Genomic DNA, 19,209 nt, shown 5'->3' with positions numbered 1-19,209 from the left:
TGGATATGTGCAACTACTTCATATGGGGGGGGGGGGGGACAGTGAAGCAGCTCAACGAAAAAAGCAGAAAGCTCTTTAGGTTTCTTGTAGAGCTGAAGAACTGGATTAAAATGTGGACTTTTCACAGTCCTGCTGCTACTAACAGCACACACACAAAGACATGATTACCCATCTCTCCAGGGACAATATCTAACATTGTCGATCTTCATGGGCTTTTCCTTTAAAAGTTTAGAACCCCCTATATAAAAAGTTCTCCTAAATTGTTCTGCAGAGAGTAGAGGAGCCTTATGCCTGGCCCCAATCCCCCCACACCTATTCATCATGACTGTGCTCTGACATTGAATGAAGTGCAGGAACTGCTGGAGGCTCCAGAGACTGATCAATTACTAGCCAATCAATAATTACACCAAGGGAAAGTATTGATCAGTTGTAGTTCTGCAACTGTTATGTCCGTTCAATGCCAAAATTATCCTGTGTATACAGCAAAAGATAAATGGTCTACATGTCCTGCAGGACTGTGGATACATAGTGAATACTACAATATGTAATGAGCCAATTTGGATTTTGGTTGCCCATTGACCTCTACCCAATGTCCTAGAGAAAGAAGGGAACCATCTCACGTGTTATACCACATTCTAAAAAAAGATCCCGTGCCCTGGACTATCGTCACTGGGCAACGGGATGGTCCAGGAACGTCATGGAAATCCATGGAGATGTCCCGAGGACATGGAGAACTCAATAGAACTGGCGGGTAGCAACACACATAGAAGATACACCAGATAGACAGGCAGGAGACCACACCAGAGCATTGAGGAAGGGTGAGATAAAGGGAAATCCTATAGGATGGACTTCAGAAGATCCAGGTAGACCAAACATAGTCTAGGACGGGAATATATTGACCTTCGTTGGTTAATCTTCAAGCAATCATTCCAGTTTCATTAAGGCGGGATAGAGAAGGGATTGGGTAATTTCAAAACTAAAGCATTTTCTTGGGGTTTCATTGTCTTCTGATTTCAAGGACCACATCCTGCACCATGGTTTGGCTACAGGTCAGGTGAAGAAGTCCACCTGTGATATGTGGAAAAGATCCAACCCAAGCCTTGGTTTTAGCCTCCAGTTAAGTAGGTGACACGTTTCCAGAAAATATTAGTTAATTGAAGGGCGACCCAAGCACCGCCAACACCTAAAGCAAGACCTAGATCACTGAGAACCTAGAGGAAACCATCAAGGAGAGGTAGAATGAGAACCATACAAGAAGGAGATGAAAATGAAGGGAAGGAGGAAGCCTCCAATGAACACGTTAGGAAAGAAAGTTCCACCCGAAATATGAGGGACTCGGTAGGACGGGAGGACTTCGAAGAGTTTGTCTTGAACTTTGAAGACTATGATCTCTGGGAGTCCATCAAAAACCATTTGTCCAATCCAGAGGATGACGGTGTCCGTGAGTAACATTCATTTATTTCTACTGTGTCTATGATGGATAGGACTTTGTTTTATTGTTTGTTTATTATATTATCAGCCATCCTATAACATACTGTATACTAAAAAGGGGCTTAAAGATAGTGGGGCACATTTACTTATCCATCCAGTTGATTTGGGTCTGCCGTGATTCACTAAGATCCTGCGCCCGATATCCTGCAAGTGTCGCTTCCCCGCTCAGGTCCCTGGAGTTCACCTTCTTCTTCCTGGTGCATGTAAGTGCATTGTCCGTGTATAATGCGCTGTGCGGGGAGTCACTAAGATCCTGCACCCGATATCCTGCATGTGTCACTTCCCCGCTCAGGTCCCTGGAGTTCACCTTCTTCTTCCTGGTGTATGTAAGTGCATTGTACGTGTATAATGCGCTGTGCGGGGAGTCACTAAGATCCTGCACCCGATATTCTGCATGTGTCGCTTCCCCGCTCAGGTCCCTGGAGTTCACCTTCTTCTTCCTGGTGCATGTTAGTACATTGTCCGTGTATAATGCGCTGTGCCAGGAGTCACTAAGATCGTGCGCCCGATATCCTGCATGTGTCGCTTCCCCACTCAGGTCCCCGGAGTTCACCTCCTTCTTCCTGGTGCATGTAAGTGCATTGTCCGTGTATAATGCGCTGTGCGGGGAGTCACTAAGATCCTGCAGCCGATATCCTGCATGTGTCGCTTCCCCGCTCATGTCCCCGGAGTTCACCTTCTTCTTCCTAGTGCATGTAAGTGCATTGTCCGTGTATAATGCGCTGTGCGGGGAGTCACTAAGATCCTGCGCCCGATATCCTGCATGTTTCGCTTCCCCGCTCAGGTCCCCGGAGTTCTCCTTCTTCTTCCTGGTGCATGTAAGTGCATTGCCCGTGTATAATGCACTGTTCGGGGAGTCACTAAGATCCTGCACCCGATATCCTGCATGTGTCGCTCCCTGCTCAGGTCCCCAGGGTTCACCTTCTTCTTCCTGGTGCATGTAAGTGCATTGTCCGTGTATAATGTGCTGTGCGGGGAGTCACTAAGATCCTGCGCCCGATATCCTGCATGGGTCGCTTCCCCGCTCAGGTCCCCGGAGTTCACCTTCTTCTTCCTGGTGCATGTAAGTGCGTTGTCCGTGTATAATGCGCTGTGCGGGGAGTCACTAAGATCCTGCGCCCGATATCCTGCATGTTTCGCTTCCCCGCTCAGGTCCCCGGAGTTCTCCTTCTTCTTCCTGGTGCATGTAAGTGCATTGTCCGTGTATAATGCACTGTGCGGGGAGTCACTAAGATCCTGCACCCGATATCCTGCATGTGTCGCTCCCTGCTCAGGTCCCCAGGGTTCACCTTCTTCTTCCTGGTGCATGTAAGTACATTGTCCGTGTGTAATGCGCTGTGCGGGGAGTCACTAAGATTGTGCGTCCAATTTCCTGCATGTGTCGCTTCCCCCGCTGAGGTCTGCCGGAGTTCACCTTCTTCTTCCCGGTGCATGTGACTGCTGATCTTGCATCACAATTTGTTTTTTAAATTCTGTGGTTTGTCCGAATCAGTCGGGTTGTCCAACGTCCTCGCTCCCGATTTGTGTCACATGCAAACCGGCGCCGATGCGCCACAATCCGGTCGCGTGCACCAAACACCCCTGTGCAATTCAGGGCAAGTTGGAAATATGCGGTGTTCGGACCCTTAGTAAATCTGCCCCAATGTTGCTATGCTGTTTGCCTAGTGGAATTTTTTTAAAGAGGTTATAAGAAGTTTGGAGCTTCATCATGATCAGTTGATCGTCAGGGGTCATACTTCAGCTATCACCAGGAATAACTGGTCGAAAGGGAATGGTATTAACTTACTGTGGTCAAGCTGCATTTTTGGCCTTTGATAATGTGTTGTCAGCATATCCAAGGCATTGGATATCCATCAGACTGATGGATATGATAGATGGACTGATATGACATCAGACATTTGTTGCCCGTGCTCCCGTATTAATCAGAGCACGGACTGTGGGGACTTCTTAAATTACTGTATCTTATGAACGCTTGAATTTTCTCCCGCATACAACAGAGACTGCAATAAGGGTAGGGGAGTAAGCAGAAGTTTCTTCTTACTTGGAAAGAACCCTCTCAAATTCCCAATTTAGGGGCGGCCATATTGAAGCTACACACTCACTTCCTGTGTTGTCTGCATAGAGAAGCATTTCATCTTGGCCATTCTAGGTATTGCTTGATGGCTTCTAAGATGGTCAAGGAATAGGGGTACACAATAGTACCTATTGATCTCTACTTAGGTAGTTCTTGACTAATGTATAGTAGGTTCATGTATACTTGTCATATATTTTTTTTTCCATATTTTATCTTGTTTTATTAATTAAGTTCTGAACTTGGATGAACCTCCAGCCCTTCGGAGACAGCTAGTAACAAAGAACCGCACAAGCCGGAAGGAGGCCACTGTTTTCCCACCACAGGCAAACTATGCCAAGAAAAAAACTGAGAAGAAGGGACCCCATGAGGTAAGCCCAAGGAGTTGTTGCTTGACCATGCAAGGTTGGATCACCACTTATGGACACACAAAATAGAAATGTGGATTTTATTCTCAGTACCCTTTCACATATCCAGGTCTTCGTGGAGCTGAATGAACTGGTGTGTGAAGGAGTCCATGAAATGCAATGGAAGGAGACTGCCCGTTGGATAAAATTTGAGGAGGATGTGGAGCAGGACACCTCAAGATGGGGGAAACCTCATGTGGCTTCATTGTCGTTTCGTAGCTTGCTGGAGCTCAGGAAAACCATCACACATGGTGGGTCTTGTAGGGTCATCTTTTGTCTCTTCTGGAGATCTGATTTCAGCAGTGAAGACCGTTCTTTTTGGATGATTGGGAATTGTATACTACTCCTGGTCAGAGGAAGCCTTATCATCCTGTGCCAAAAAAACTAAACCCGTGCTTTAGTAATCTTAGTGATACGTCTAGGGAATTCCCATTGGAAGGGTGGTGTACACCATTGCAGTAGATAAGGGTGAATAAAGATGGAGATGGAGTCCAGCTGAAAACCCTACCGTGATCCACGAGAAGGCAAAGTTTGGTGACAGCTATGGCAGACATTTATGTGTATGTTTTTGGGGCATCAGCAGATTGTCATATGGCTTTGGTTTCATGTCTTGTATTTCCATTTCAGGAGCTGTACTATTGGATTTGGACCAGACCACTATGCCCGGAATCGCCCACATGATTGTAGAGACCATGGTTGTGTCTGACCAGATCAGAGTCATTGATCGGTCTAATGTATTGCGGTCACTTTTGTTGAAGCATAGGTAAACTGGGAAAATACTAATATAACCTTCCATGTCATGGATACTTAGGTACAACGATCCATAATGTATGGGGTCCATGATCCTGGATATTCCATATATATCTCTCTCTTATAGTGAAACTTGTGTATACTTTAATGTCTTTTTGTTAGTCATCCCAATGATGGAAGAGATTCTCACCATCCTCGTAACGCGTCCACTTCCGGTGCCAGCAACCACGTCACCCCCAGCAGTCCACCCATAGAAAGTGCCAACAATAATTTCCATAATGACCAAGACAGCAAGCAGGTGAGCTGAGCAATGGGTCCTGTCTGAAGGATCCGGATACTTTTGGTAGTGATCGTCTTATTAAACAGATCAATTGATTTAGGGAATTGTGAATTGAGTTGTGAATCCTCTCTGTCCCATGATTCACCTGGAGGTAACAGTCGCTTGCTTTGCTCAGTTGTTCAGCTAAGATGGGGAACAAATTAGCGAAGTCTATTTTGCCTGATCGATCTGGACCGATGTAGGGGGCTTCTTTATAATCTTAGCAATCTTGGAATACTCACAATCGTGAATTCCTAAAAATGATCAGGACCTTTTTGCAGATGAGAAAGGATTTATCTTCCTGAGAAACAATGTTCTTTCCTTTTTATATATCCTGTCACTGTTGGCTACTAGAGACGAATGGACCCAACGTTCCCATTTGTGTTCAGAGGTTTGGGTTCAGCCCTATGACCCAGACGTATTGCCGGACTGGAGGCCGAATAGCCAATTGGGCAAAGTGACGCCCCTAGAACTTCGCAGATTGGCTTTTCCGCTGCACGACTAAACCCAAACAGGAACGTCGATTCTGCTCATCAGGGGCGTAACTTGAAGGGGTGCAGAGGTTGCGGACGCACCAGGGCCCAAGAGGATTAAGGGGCCCATATGGTGTCACTTTCCCATATGAGAAGACTATTACTATAAACCATACATTATAGTCGGGGGCCCGGCACAGACTTTGCACTGGGGCCCATCAGCTTCTAGTTACACCCCTGCTGCTCATCTCTATTAGCCAGTTCAGATTATCATCAATGAGGACACCCAAGTATTTGTAGGTATGGACCAGCTCAATGGTCTGCTCTATCTTGATGATGGGATTCGGGTTTTGTTTTGGTAATCTGAAGATTGGTGAAAATGTCTTTAGTTTTCTCCATATTTAATATGAGGTTGTGGTCATCACAATTTGATCATTTCCCTCTGTTGGTTCTCCTCACCATCCTTAATACAGACAACTAACTATTACCGTGTCTTCAGAGACCGTGGTCTGAGAGATGACTAAAGTCGCATGTATACAGGCAGGAGTGGATTACAATATAGGGGGTTGGAGTAGTAGCAGGAGCCCCAGGAGCCCATTAGCACCCAAACTATCCACCAAATTTAATACAAAGAAGATCCTTCACCCATAAAATCCTTGTATATTCGTTCATGCTCTCAATACACATGTACACTAGAGCCATTTCAGGACCTTTGAAGGTCCTCCAAAGGTCCTGAATCGAGATGGAAAGTAACAGAAGGGAGACATCCTCCATTCCCCAAGAAGCTGATTCTATAACCAGATGTAGGAAGCGACTCCAGACTTTGGCCATAATATTCATACACAGTGATGTCACAGTACAGGGATAATACACACAGTGATGTCACAGTACAGGATAATACACACAGTAATGTCACAGTACAGGGATAATACACACAGTGATGTCACAGTACAGGGATAATACACACAGTGATGTCACAGTACAAGATAATACACACAGTAATGTCACAGTACAGGGATAATACACACAGTGATGTCACAGTACAGGGATAATACACACAGTGATGTCACAGTACAGGGGATAATACACACAGTGATGTCACAGTACAGGAATAATACACACAGTGATGTCACAGTACAGGGATAATACACCCAGTGATGTCACAGTACAGGGATAATACACACAGTGATGTCACAGTACAGAGATAATACACACAGCGATGTCACAGTACAGGGATAATACACACAGTGATGTCACAGTACAGGATAATACACACAGTAATGTCACAGTACAGGGATAATACACACAGTGATGTCACAGTACAGATAATACACACAGCGATGTCACAGTACAGGGATAATACACACAGTGATGTCACAGTACAGGGATAATACACACAGTGATGTCACAGTACAGAGATAATACACACAGTGATGTCACAGTACAGGGATAATACACACAGTGATGTCACAGTACAGGAATAATGCACACAGTGATGTCACAGTACAGAGATAATACACACAGTGATGTCACAGTACAGGGATAATACACACAGTGATGTCACAGTACAGAGATAATACACACAGTGATGTCACAGTACAGGGGTAATACACACAGTGATGTCACAGTACAGATAATACACACAGTGATGTCACAGTACAGGGATAATACACACAGTGATGTCACAGTACAGGATAATACACACAGTAATGTCACAGTACAGGGATAATACACACAGTGATGTCACAGTACAGATAATACACACAGCGATGTCACAGTACAGGGATAATACACACAGTGATGTCACAGTACAGGATAATACACACAGTAATGTCACAGTACAGGGATAATACACACAGTGATGTCACAGTACAGGGATAATACACACAGTGATGTCACAGTACAGGGATAATACACACAATGATATCACAGTACAGGGATAATACACACAGTGATGTCACAGTACAGGGATAATACACACAGTGATGTCACAGTACAGAGATAATACACACAGTGATGTCAAAGTACAGGGATAATACACACAGTGATGTCACAGTACAGGGATAATACACACAGTGATGTCACAGTACAGGATAATACACACCGTGATGTCACAGTACAGGGATAATACACACAGCGATGTCACAGTACAGGGATAATACACACAGAGATGTCTCAGTACAGGGATAATATACACAGTGATGTCACAGTACAGAGATAATATACACAGTGATGTCTCAGTACAGGGATAATATACACAGTGATGTCACAGTACAGAGATAATATACACAGTGATGTCACAGTACAGAGATAATATACACAGCGATGTCACGGTACAGGGATAATACACACAGTGATGTCACAGTACAGGGATAATACACACAGTGATGTCACAGTACAGGGATAATACACAGTGATGTCACAGTACAGGGATAATACACACAGTGATGTCACAGTACAAGGATAATACACACAGTGATGTCACAGTACAGGATAATATACACAGTGATATCACAGTACAGAGATAATACACACAGCGATGTCACAGTACAGAGATAATACACACAGTGATGTCACAGTACAGGGGTAATACACAGTGATGTCACAGTACAGGGATAATACACACAGTGATGTCACAGTACAGGGATACTACACACAGTGATGTCACGGTACAGGCATAATACACACAGCGATGTCACAGTACAGAGATAATACAGACAGTGATGTCACAGTACAGGGATAATACACACAGTGATGTCACAGTACAGGGATAATACACACCGTGATGTCACAGTACAGGATAATACACACAGTGATGTCACAGTACAGGGATAATACACACAGTGATGTCACAGTACAGGGATAATAACCACAGTGATGTCACAGTACAGGGATAATACACACATTGATGTCACAGTACAGGGATAATACAAACAGTGATGTCACAGTACAGAGATAATACACACAGTGATGTCACAGTACAGAGATAATACACACAGTGATGTCACAGTACAGGGGTTATACACATAGTGATGTCACAGTACAGGGATAATACACACAGTGATGTCACAGTACAGGGATAATACACACAGTGATGTCACAGTACAGGGATAATACACACAGTGATGTCACAGTACAGGGGTATTACACACAGTGATGTCACAGTACAGGGATAATACACACAGTGATGTCACAGTACAGGGATAATACACACAGTGATGTCTCAGTACAATGATTAGTGAGTGTCTTTTTATCCTATGAATGTCATTCTTTTCTTATTCTGGGTTACAGAAAACACTGAACGGACCGGACGGTCACCGCTTAAAACACTGGAAACTCATGGAGAAGATCCCGGAACATGCAGAGGCCACCGTGGTCCTTGTGGGTCAGTACGTGTGATCTACATTGCACTAAGATACATTATTACACAGAAGTGAGTGTTATTTTCATTAGATCATAGGATTGTATCTGTGACACGTTGTGTAACCCGCAGGGTGTGTGGAGTTTCTGGCTAATCCCGCTATGGCGTTTGTGCGGCTCAGTGACGCGGTTCTGCTAGAGTCCGTCCTCGAGGTGCCCGTTCCTGTGCGGTTCCTGTTCGTTTTACTTGGACCTTCTCAGTCTAACATGGATTACCACGAGATTGGCCGCTCCATCTCTACTCTCATGTCAGATAAAGTAAGTGCCCCCTCAGCACACACTGCAGCAGCCCTACTGAACATAACCCGAAAATGGGAGCTGTGCTGCAGTCACCCAACCGGTTCTGATGGTTTTGATTCTGGTTCCCAAAGGTATTTGACCCTACTAATGGGGAAATGTCCTTTCTAAAATTCCCTCTTTAATGAAATCCCCCTGTTTACCTATAAAACAAAAAATCTCCAAAGTCACGTGACAATGAGCAAAGAAGAGTCATATATTGCTTGAGAGGAGTCAAGTTTCGAGGCTGCAGAGGGAGTGTCACTTCAGTTCTGTAGCACCTAGAAACATGGTGTCATATTATAAATTAGAATTTAGTCTTTAAGATCCCATCAGGCTTGTGGTTCTGTAGACAGAACTGTGGATACAGAAAGTTAAATACATAGATGGGAATTGGGTTTTTGCCGCTCACTTTTCCAACTTTGTCTTGTATCACATGGAAGCTGAGATTTTTATCTGTAACATGACACCAGCTGCATCTCTCTATGTGTGATAGAGATGAAGATACAGGTGTCTGAAGTGACTCTCCCCCATGCAGCCTCTAAAAGTGACCCATCTCAGGCAAATCTGACTCATCTCTGCTCATTTTCACATGACCTTTTAAAAACTCTTTTCAATAAGTTTCCCCCAATTGTAGCAAATAATAAGGAAAGTTCTGCTGCGGGAATCCTTATTCACCTTATGACTTTGTACATAAAAGAAGTGTAGACTGTCAGAGAGACACTCGCTTCCCTGCCCTGCAGTCTCCTGAGCGGACACCATCCTGATTGTTTGAGTTCTCTATCTCTGTGCTGTGATATCAATCCCATGATGCCTCTAGGCATCATTACATGGACAGTTAGAGACATAACTGTCTTTGCCTGCTGGGAGGACAGTGTGATGATCCACTTTCTTATATCCTCCTAAAAGTCTATGAACCTATAAGTAAATGTCAGCCGGTCAGTAGAGTAACAGCCAATTGGGAAATCTGATCAGTAGTATCCAGTGGAGAACAGTGACGGACTGGTACCTACCCTCCCTCAGCCCCTGGTAGCCATCATATAGGGTCCTCTAGGGTGTAGTATTGGGACCATCGGAGGATCCTCTTGTGCTATGTTGAGCAGTAATGGCAGGTCCCTTTAAGCCGATCTGCTATTCCCATGCACAGAACCTATTACAATCATAATTGTCCCCAAAATATAAGATATTTCACTTTTATCTCTGTAGATACAAAATTACAGGCAAGAAGAAGCCGGAAAATTACAGCATTTATGACCCGCAGAGGTGGGCGTCGCCTTCATGGGGTGACGCTAATGTGCTATTATTAATTACCTAATTATATAGGGTGACTTGTAGTGAATGGGGCTCATCCTGGCACATGGGGAGACTGTGGCTCTGGTAGCGCTGACACCGGGTCATTATCCCTCCCGCCATTGTTTTTACAATGAATTGGATTAATTACAATGATTCTACAAGCGCAGGACATATATATATATCACCTCGCACGGAAACACGAAGCCTCGGCAATTATAAGGAGATTATTAGGGGCTGCGGACGGAAGGAGTCGTGATGGGATGACGATGTAATGTGCTGCAGACTTCTCTGCTGCGGGGATTGTAATGAATAATTCACTGGCTACAAAGTCTCGTTTTACTTTATATAATGTAAACGTGACGGGTCTACGATGGTCAGAAGCACTTTATAGTGTATCATGTACTAGACTAGTTGGTAAATACATTATATTTAGAGATGAGCGAGTATACTGCTCGGTTGAGTATTAGCATACTCGGACCGGCTCGTTACTCGGACGAGTATCTCGCCGGCTCGAGATCGAGCAGTAAATTAATAAAATAAATTGAATAAAAGTATTTTTATTGTAAAAAAAAATTATTACACATGTTTGCAGATGTTTTACTTGTAAGAACACATTGAAATAACACTATTCTTCACTTTGCAGGTGTTCGCGCGTGTCTCCTGCTAGGTTCGGAGATGTTCGGAACATCTGGAATGTGAAGAATATTGTTCTTTCAATGTGTTCTGCACTTAAATGCTCCTGTGTTCACTGTTTTTAATGTTTTAATTCTATTCTTCACTTTGCAGCTGTGTGCGCGTATCTCCGAACCTATTGGGAGACACGCACGCACACCTGCAATGTGAAGAATAGAATTAAAACATTAAAAACAGTGAAAACACGAACATTTAAGTGCAGAACACATTGAAAGAACACTATTCTTCACATTCCAGATGTTCGTGCACATCTCCTAACTTAGCGGGAGACACGCGCGCACACCTGCAAAGTGAAGAATAGTGTTATTTCAATGTGTTCTTACAAGTAAAACATCTGCAAACATCTGGAATATTTTTTTTTGCACTGTTCTTTTACTGTTCAGTTTTATAAAAAAAATGCTCGGGTCTCCCATTGACTTCAATGGGGCTCGTTATTCGAGACGAGCACTCGAGCATCTGGAAAAGTTTGTCTCGAATAACGAGCACCCGAGCATTTTAGTGCTCGCTCATCTCTAATTATATTCCACATATGGCTGAGGCTGAGATTTTGTAGACTTAAAGGGAACCTACCAGGAGGAATCTACCATGAGAAGTAGATCTGGTGGTAGATTCCTCCTGCTGCCTCTGCCCTAATCTGTAATTTAATAATCCTGGACCCTAATCTAAAATTAATCAAAACTTTATTTCAGTAATATATAAATTACCTGCAGAGGCTACTGGGGCGTGTACTAGCCTGGCCGAGCACCCGGAGCTAAGGCTACTCCACGCCCCCGGAGCCTCTGCAGGTAATTTACATATTACTAAAATAAAGTTCTTAACAAATTAGATTAGGGTCCAGGATTATTAAATTACAGATTAGGGCAGAGGCGGCGGGAGGAATCTACCACCAGATCTACTTCTCATAGTAGATTCCTCATGGTAGGTTTCCTTTAAAGGGAACCTGTCAGTAGGTGTGACCATAAAGACTGCAGACTGCAGAGAGATGTCAAATCAGACCTCACACTGCTGTGCTCTGTGCTCTGTGCAGCCAGTGTTATGTATTGTCCCTGGAGAGATGTGTAATCAGACGTCACACTGCTGTGCTCTGTGCTCTCTGCAGCCAGTGTTATGTATTGTCCCTGGAGAGATGTGTAATCAGACCTCACACTGCTGTGCTCTGTGCTCTCTGCAGCCAGTGTTATGTATTGTTCCTGGAGAGATGTGTAATCAGACCTCACACTGCTGTGCTCTGTGCTCTCTGCAGCCAGTGTTATGTATTGTCCCTGGAGAGATGTGTAATCAGACCTCACACTGCTGTGCTCTGTGCTCTGTGCAGCCAGTGTTATGTATTGTCCCTGGAGAGATGTGTAATCAGACCTCACACTGCTGTGCTCTGTGCTCTCTGCAGCCAGTGTTATGTATTGTCCCTGGAGAGATGTGTAATCAGACCTCACACTGCTGTGCTCTGTGCTCTCTGCAGCCAGTGTTATGTATTGTCCCTGGAGAGATGTGTAATCAGACCTCACACTGCTGTGCTCTGTGCTCTCTGCAGCCAGTGTTATGTAGTGTCCCTGGAGAGATGTGTAATCAGACATCACACTGCTGTGCTCTGTGCTCTCTGCAGCCAGTGTTATGTACTGTCCCTGGAGAGATGTGTAATCATACCCCACACTGCTGTGCTCTGTGCTCTCTGCAGCCAGTGTTATGTATTGTCCCTGGAGAGATGTGTAATCAGACCTCACACTGCTGTGCTCTGTTCTCTCTGCAGCCAGTGTTATGTACTGTCCCTGGAGAGATGTGTAATCAGACCTCACACTGCTGTGCTCTGTGCTCTCTGCAGCCAGTGTTAGGTATTGTCCCCGGAGAGATGTGTAATCAGACCGTTGTGTATGTTGTTAGTAGCAGCAGGACTGTGAGTTATGGATTTATATTCCAGGATTGTAACTTCTGCAAGTCCATTGGGAGAGTTTTCGCACACTGCTGTGCACTTAAATGTATGTATCGAACTGCTACACAGTTCCTGCCTGGGGGGTATTACTTGAAGTGCAACCTACTGCAGTGAAGCCCGGGAGGGCCCTTGAGTTGTTTCTAACCCACATGAAAAAAAGTGTAGTACAAATGATTAATGATATTTAGGGCTTCAAGTTGCACTTCCACCTTCCCTCTGCTCAATATTAAAGCTGCAGGCTTCTGGTTGAATATTAAAGCAGTCACTGAGAGGGGAGGGGCTTTGATGCAGGGGGCGGCACTCCCCCAGTGCACTTGGAGAAGCCACAATCCTAGAATATACATCCATTTTCACAGTCCTGCCGCAACTTGTCAGTTCTTTCTAATGATCTAGGGCTACATTCACACACACGTGCCCGATGTACCGTAGCAGGGTGGGCACACGTGGGCGCCGGGGAGAGGAGGGCTGCGCTGCTCCTCCCGCCCCTCTCCATAGAGAAAAATGGGGCACGGCGCTGTATTCCGGGGAAAGATAGGACATGTCCTATCTTTCTCCCCTCCTGCTATGAAACGGAACGGTGCCTCACTTGTGCGCCACAGTACCGCTCCCGTACCGCGCCCATTACTGTCTAAGGAGAGTTTAGAAATTTCAGCGAGGTCATGACACAAATCATCTGCTCCTCGAGTTATTGCAGAATCACTTCTTCTCCCAGATGATAAGGGCTGAGCTGCAATACCAAGTCCGACCACTATACGATGGATTGTGCACTGATCATCAGACTTAGATTCCAGATGTAAGGATCATTGTTCTTTCTTACATTCGTATCCCTCAGGTTTTTCATGAAGCAGCTTACATGGCCGCAGAGAGACAGGACCTCCTGAATGCCATCAATGAGTTCCTGGACTGTAGCATGGTCCTGCCACCATGTGAGATGCAGGGGAAGGACCTCCTGCGCTCCATCGCTACCTTCCAGAAGGATCTGCTGAGGAAGAGGAGGGAGAGGGAACAGCGCCGCTCAGCCAGGGAACACGCAGCACCCAAGGCGGCAGGACAACCAAAAGGTGGGACCATGAAGACCGTCATCAAGGTGGTCAGAGAATTAGTAGGTTTAGAATATGACATCCAGTGAAGTCCTGACAAACCTCACACTATATCCAAAGGGCTGCACCATCCATGAGATGAGATGAGCCTCTTGCCTCAGGCGGCACCACCTGCAGCAAGACAAGGGGCAGCATCAGGGGTGCACTCACCTGCTATAAAGCAGGACCTGACATCTAAAAATAGTTTCTCTGTACACCTGATGTCAGTATAGGTGTAAGACATTGCATGGGGCACCCACTTGCTAAAATTAACCTGATTTATTACTTCTGGATGGAATGGAGTGGGTGCCATCCTATAGCTCATGCCTCATGCAGCAAACAGACCCCAAGCCACACAACTTATTTATTATCTGATTTCGGACTAGACCAGACTCTGCATTTATATGAGACCCCAGACCAGACACCTTGATCAGTCAAACTCTGAACCGGACCACCTACATCAGACCCCAAACCAAACCCATCTATTAAAATTAGAACCCCTAGATATATTCAGACTTGTATATTAATGTCCAAACTTAAACCCTGAGGTCTAGACCTCACATGCCACTTCCATAATAATGTTTGACACTGAAGACGTAATGTTAATATCAGACCCCACACCAGACCCCTAAGTGAAGATTAGATCCCACACCAGACCCCTAAGTGAAGATTAGATCCCACACCAGACCCCTAAGTGAAGATTAGATCCCACACCAGACCCCTAAGTGAAGATTAGACCCCACACCAGACCCCTAAGTGAAGATTAGACTCCACACCAGACCCCTAAGTGTAGATTAGACCCCACACCAGACCCCTAAGTGAAGATTAGACTCCACACCAGACCCCTAAGTGTAGATTAGACCCCACACCAGACCCCTAAGTGAAGAATAGACCCCACACCAGACCCCTAAGTGAAGATTAGACCCCACACCAGACCCCTAAGTGAAGATTAGACCCCACACCAGACCCCTAAGTGAAGATTAGACCCCACACCAGACCCCTAAGTGAAGATTAGACCCCACACCAGACTTTATACTTCCCGCTACATCTTATTTCATGCAGATACAAATGTAATGAAGCCGGAGGACGATGAGGATGATGAGGATGATGATGAAAGCGAGCTGGATCCCCTGGAACGCTCAGGATTTCTTTTTGGGGGGCTGATTCGGGACATCCGCCGGCGGTATGTGCGGTACTGGAGCGACATCAAGGACGGCCTGAACAGTCAGTGTTTCGCTGCTGCGCTGTTTATCTACTTCGCTGCCCTGTCTCCCGCTATCACTTTCGGAGGTCTTTTAGGTAACAATGAAGGGGTTTTTAACTATTTGTTTACTCGCACCTCTCCATAGAGATTCATTCTTTCATGTACTCTAGTCACATCTAAAGCTGCAAGCAACATTTTTGAACCCTAATAAACCCATTATTTAAAATTTTTAGGGGAGAAGACTCAAGGCCTGATGGGGGTCTCGGAGCTCATAGTATCAACCTCGGTGCTGGGGGTCATCTTCTCCTTACTCGCTGCGCAGCCCTTACTCATCTGTGGGTTTTCTGGGCCGCTCCTTGTCTTTGAAGAAGCATTTTTCAAGGTATGAAAGAAATCAGCATGACTCTATGCTGCCAAGATCTCTGCTTGCAGTCATTGAATAGGAACATGTTTCTGCCAGTTTTGCCAGGTGCAGGAGATCGAGTACCTGACGGGCCGGGTGTGGATCGGGTTTTGGTTGGTCCTGTTTGTCCTTGTGATGGTGGCGGCCGAGGGGAGTTTTCTGGTCCGTTACATCTCTCCATTCACACAAGAGATCTTTGCGTTTCTCATCTCTCTCATCTTCATAAATGAAACGTTTTACAAGTTATATAAGGTGGGACTTTGTGTCTTACTTCACTTTCATCATTTAAAGTATTGTTTGATTCTCAGGTGTTTTCCGTATTAAATCAATTGGGGTTGATCACAGAGAACTCTTACAACTACTTGGTTCCATGGCCATCAGCAGCCACAGCATTTGAAGGGTTAACTAATTATTGTAGGTCTTTATCATCACCACCACATGTCAAGATTTAAGGGTCAACTGGGTCATATGTTGTGCAAAATTGCATTCATTAAAAGTAAAGCACTGCCCACAAAAAACAAGCCCCTTGACATCAATGTAACAAGTACAGGAAATAATAGATGGCTCTCAGAACACATAATCAAATCGGTTCATATTGTGCAAAATGAGTAAAACAGCTGAAAAAATAAAGTTTGTCTTGCTGTAACAGTTGCCATTAGAAAATATAACCTATCCAACAAAAAAACAAGCCGTCCAAAAGTCGTCCTCAAATAGTAATGGCTGAATCTGGCAAAAAAATGTGTCATTGTAATTTGTAAATGGTGACTTATCAAGTGATGCTTCATATATGACAATCATTTCTGAAGAAATATTCATTTTTAATACTAGGTCTTTACAGATCACCCCCTCCTGAGGACCTATCCATCCGGGGGGTCAGGGAGTCGCACGGCCGCCCTCGGGCCCCGCATGCAGCCGAACACAGCTCTGCTATCACTCATCCTAATGTCCGGGACTTTCCTCATCGCTTTCTTCCTGCGGAAGTTCAAGAATAGTCGGTTCCTTGGAGGGAAGGTGGGTGCAGGGAGCACGTGATATGGGGTGCAGGGGTTATCTCTCCGGCGTCATCTCATTACTTTATCTAACTGTGTCTTATTTTACAGGCCAGAAGAGTAATTGGTGATTTTGGGATTCCCATATCTATTCTAGTAATGGTCCTAATTGACTACACAATCACCGACACGTACACACAGGTAAATATATTCCTACAGAGCGGGGGATTTATTATGATATAATTATTTAAATCATAATAAATATCAAATTTAAGATACTTATTACATTAAAAACATTAATATAACTACTATAATACTGCCCCTATATACAGGAATATAACTACTATAATACTGCCCCTATGTACAAGAATATAACTACTATAATACTGCCCCCTATGTACAGGAATATAACTACTATAATACTGCCCCCTATGTACAAGAATATAACTACTATAATACTGCCTCCTATGTACAAGAATATAACTACTATAATACTGTCCCCTATGTACAAGAATATAACTACTATAATACTGCCCCCTATGTACAAGAATATAACTACTATAATACTGACCCCTATGTACAAGAATATAACTACTATAATACTGCCCCCTATGTACAAGAATATAACTACTATAATACTGCCCCCTATGTACAAGAATATAACTACTATAATACTGCCTCCTATGTACAAGAATATAACTAATATAATACTGCCCCCTATGTACAAGAATATAACTACTATAATACTGTCCCCTATGTACAAGTATATAACTACTATAATACTGCCCCTATGTACAAGAATATAACTACTATAATACTGCCCCCTATGTACAAGAATATAACTACTATAATACTGTCCCCTATGTACAAGAATATAACTACTATAATCCTTCCCCTATGTACAGGAATATAACTACTATAATACTGCCCCCTATGTACAAGAATATAACTACTATAATACTGCCCCCTATGTACAGGAATATAACTACTATAATACTGCCCCCTATGTACAGGGATATAACTACTATAATACTGTCCCCTATGTAAAGGAATATAACTACTATAATACTGCCCCCTATGTACAGGAATATAACTACTATAATACTGCCCCCTATGTACAGGAATATAACTACTATAATACTGCCCCCTATGTACAGGAATATAACTACTATAATACTGCCCCCTATGTACAGGAATATAACTACTATAATACTGCCCCCTATGTATAAGAATATAACTACTATAATACTGCCTCCTATGTACAAGAATATAACTACTATAATACTGTCCCCTATGTACAAGAATATAACTACTATAATACTGCCCCCTATGTACAAGAATATAACTACTATAATACTGACCCCTATGTACAAGAATATAACTACTATAATACTGCCCCCTATGTACAAGAATATAACTACTATAATACTGCCCCCTATGTACAAGAATATAACTACTATAATACTGCCTCCTATGTACAAGAATATAACTAATATAATACTGCCCCCTATGTACAAGAATATAACTACTATAATACTGTCCCCTATGTACAAGTATATAACTACTATAATACTGCCCCTATGTACAAGAATATAACTACTATAATACTGCCCCCTATGTACAAGAATATAACTACTATAATACTGTCCCCTATGTACAAGAATATAACTACTATAATCCTTCCCCTATGTACAGGAATATAACTACTATAATACTGCCCCCTATGTACAAGAATATAACTACTATAATACTGCCCCCTATGTACAGGAATATAACTACTATAATACTGCCCCCTATGTACAGGGATATAACTACTATAATACTGCCCCCTATGTACAGGTATATAACTACTATAATACGGCCCCCTATGTACAAGAATATAACTACTATAATACTGCCCCCTATATACAAGAATATAACTACTATAATACTGTCCCCTATGTACAGGAATATAACTACTATAATACTGCCCCCTATGTACTGGAATATAACTACTATAATACTGCCCCCTATGTACAAGAATATAACTACTATATTACTGCCCCCTATGTACAAGAATATAACTACTATAATACTGCCCCCTATGTACAAGAATATAACTACTATAATACTGCCCCCTATGTACAGGAATATAACTACTATAATACTGCCCCCTATGTACAGGAATATAACTACTATAATACTGCCCCCTATGTACAGGAATATAACTACTATAATACTGCCCCCTATGTACAAGAATATAACTACTATAATACTGCCCCTATGTACAAGAATATAACTACTATAATACTGTCCCCTATGTACAAGAATATAACTACTATAATACTGCCCCCTATGTACAAGAATATAACTACTATAATACTGTCCCCTATGTACAAGAATATAACTACTATAATACTGCCCCCGTATGTACA

The 19,209-nt window shown here is 43.5% G+C and overlaps 1 protein-coding gene across 2 annotated transcripts in view; it reads left to right on the top strand.

The window, feature by feature from the left end:
• Positions 1–72: 72 nt before the first annotated feature.
• Positions 73–19,209, top strand: part of SLC4A3 (solute carrier family 4 member 3) — a 38,104-nt gene continuing 18,967 nt past the window's right edge. The window contains exons 1-13 of one of the 2 annotated variants that reach the window (XM_072122288.1): positions 73–1,441; positions 3,797–3,933; positions 4,040–4,220; positions 4,597–4,732; positions 4,882–5,017; positions 8,803–8,896; positions 9,005–9,189; positions 13,953–14,181; positions 15,262–15,498; positions 15,637–15,785; positions 15,864–16,058; positions 16,635–16,817; positions 16,907–16,996. In XM_072122288.1, the coding sequence (XP_071978389.1) occupies positions 1,240–1,441; positions 3,797–3,933; positions 4,040–4,220; positions 4,597–4,732; positions 4,882–5,017; positions 8,803–8,896; positions 9,005–9,189; positions 13,953–14,181; positions 15,262–15,498; positions 15,637–15,785; positions 15,864–16,058; positions 16,635–16,817; positions 16,907–16,996 (2,154 nt within the window). In that variant the 5' untranslated portion in view covers positions 73–1,239. The remainder of the gene's footprint in view (positions 1,442–3,796; positions 3,934–4,039; positions 4,221–4,596; positions 4,733–4,881; positions 5,018–8,802; positions 8,897–9,004; positions 9,190–13,952; positions 14,182–15,261; positions 15,499–15,636; positions 15,786–15,863; positions 16,059–16,634; positions 16,818–16,906; positions 16,997–19,209) is intronic. The other variant, XM_072122286.1, reaches the window with a different exon arrangement.

Source organism: Engystomops pustulosus, chromosome 8 (genome assembly GCF_040894005.1).
Source record: "Engystomops pustulosus chromosome 8, aEngPut4.maternal, whole genome shotgun sequence".
Taxonomy (NCBI): Eukaryota; Metazoa; Chordata; class Amphibia; order Anura; family Leptodactylidae; genus Engystomops; species Engystomops pustulosus.
This window is presented reverse-complemented; position numbering and strand designations above follow the sequence as displayed.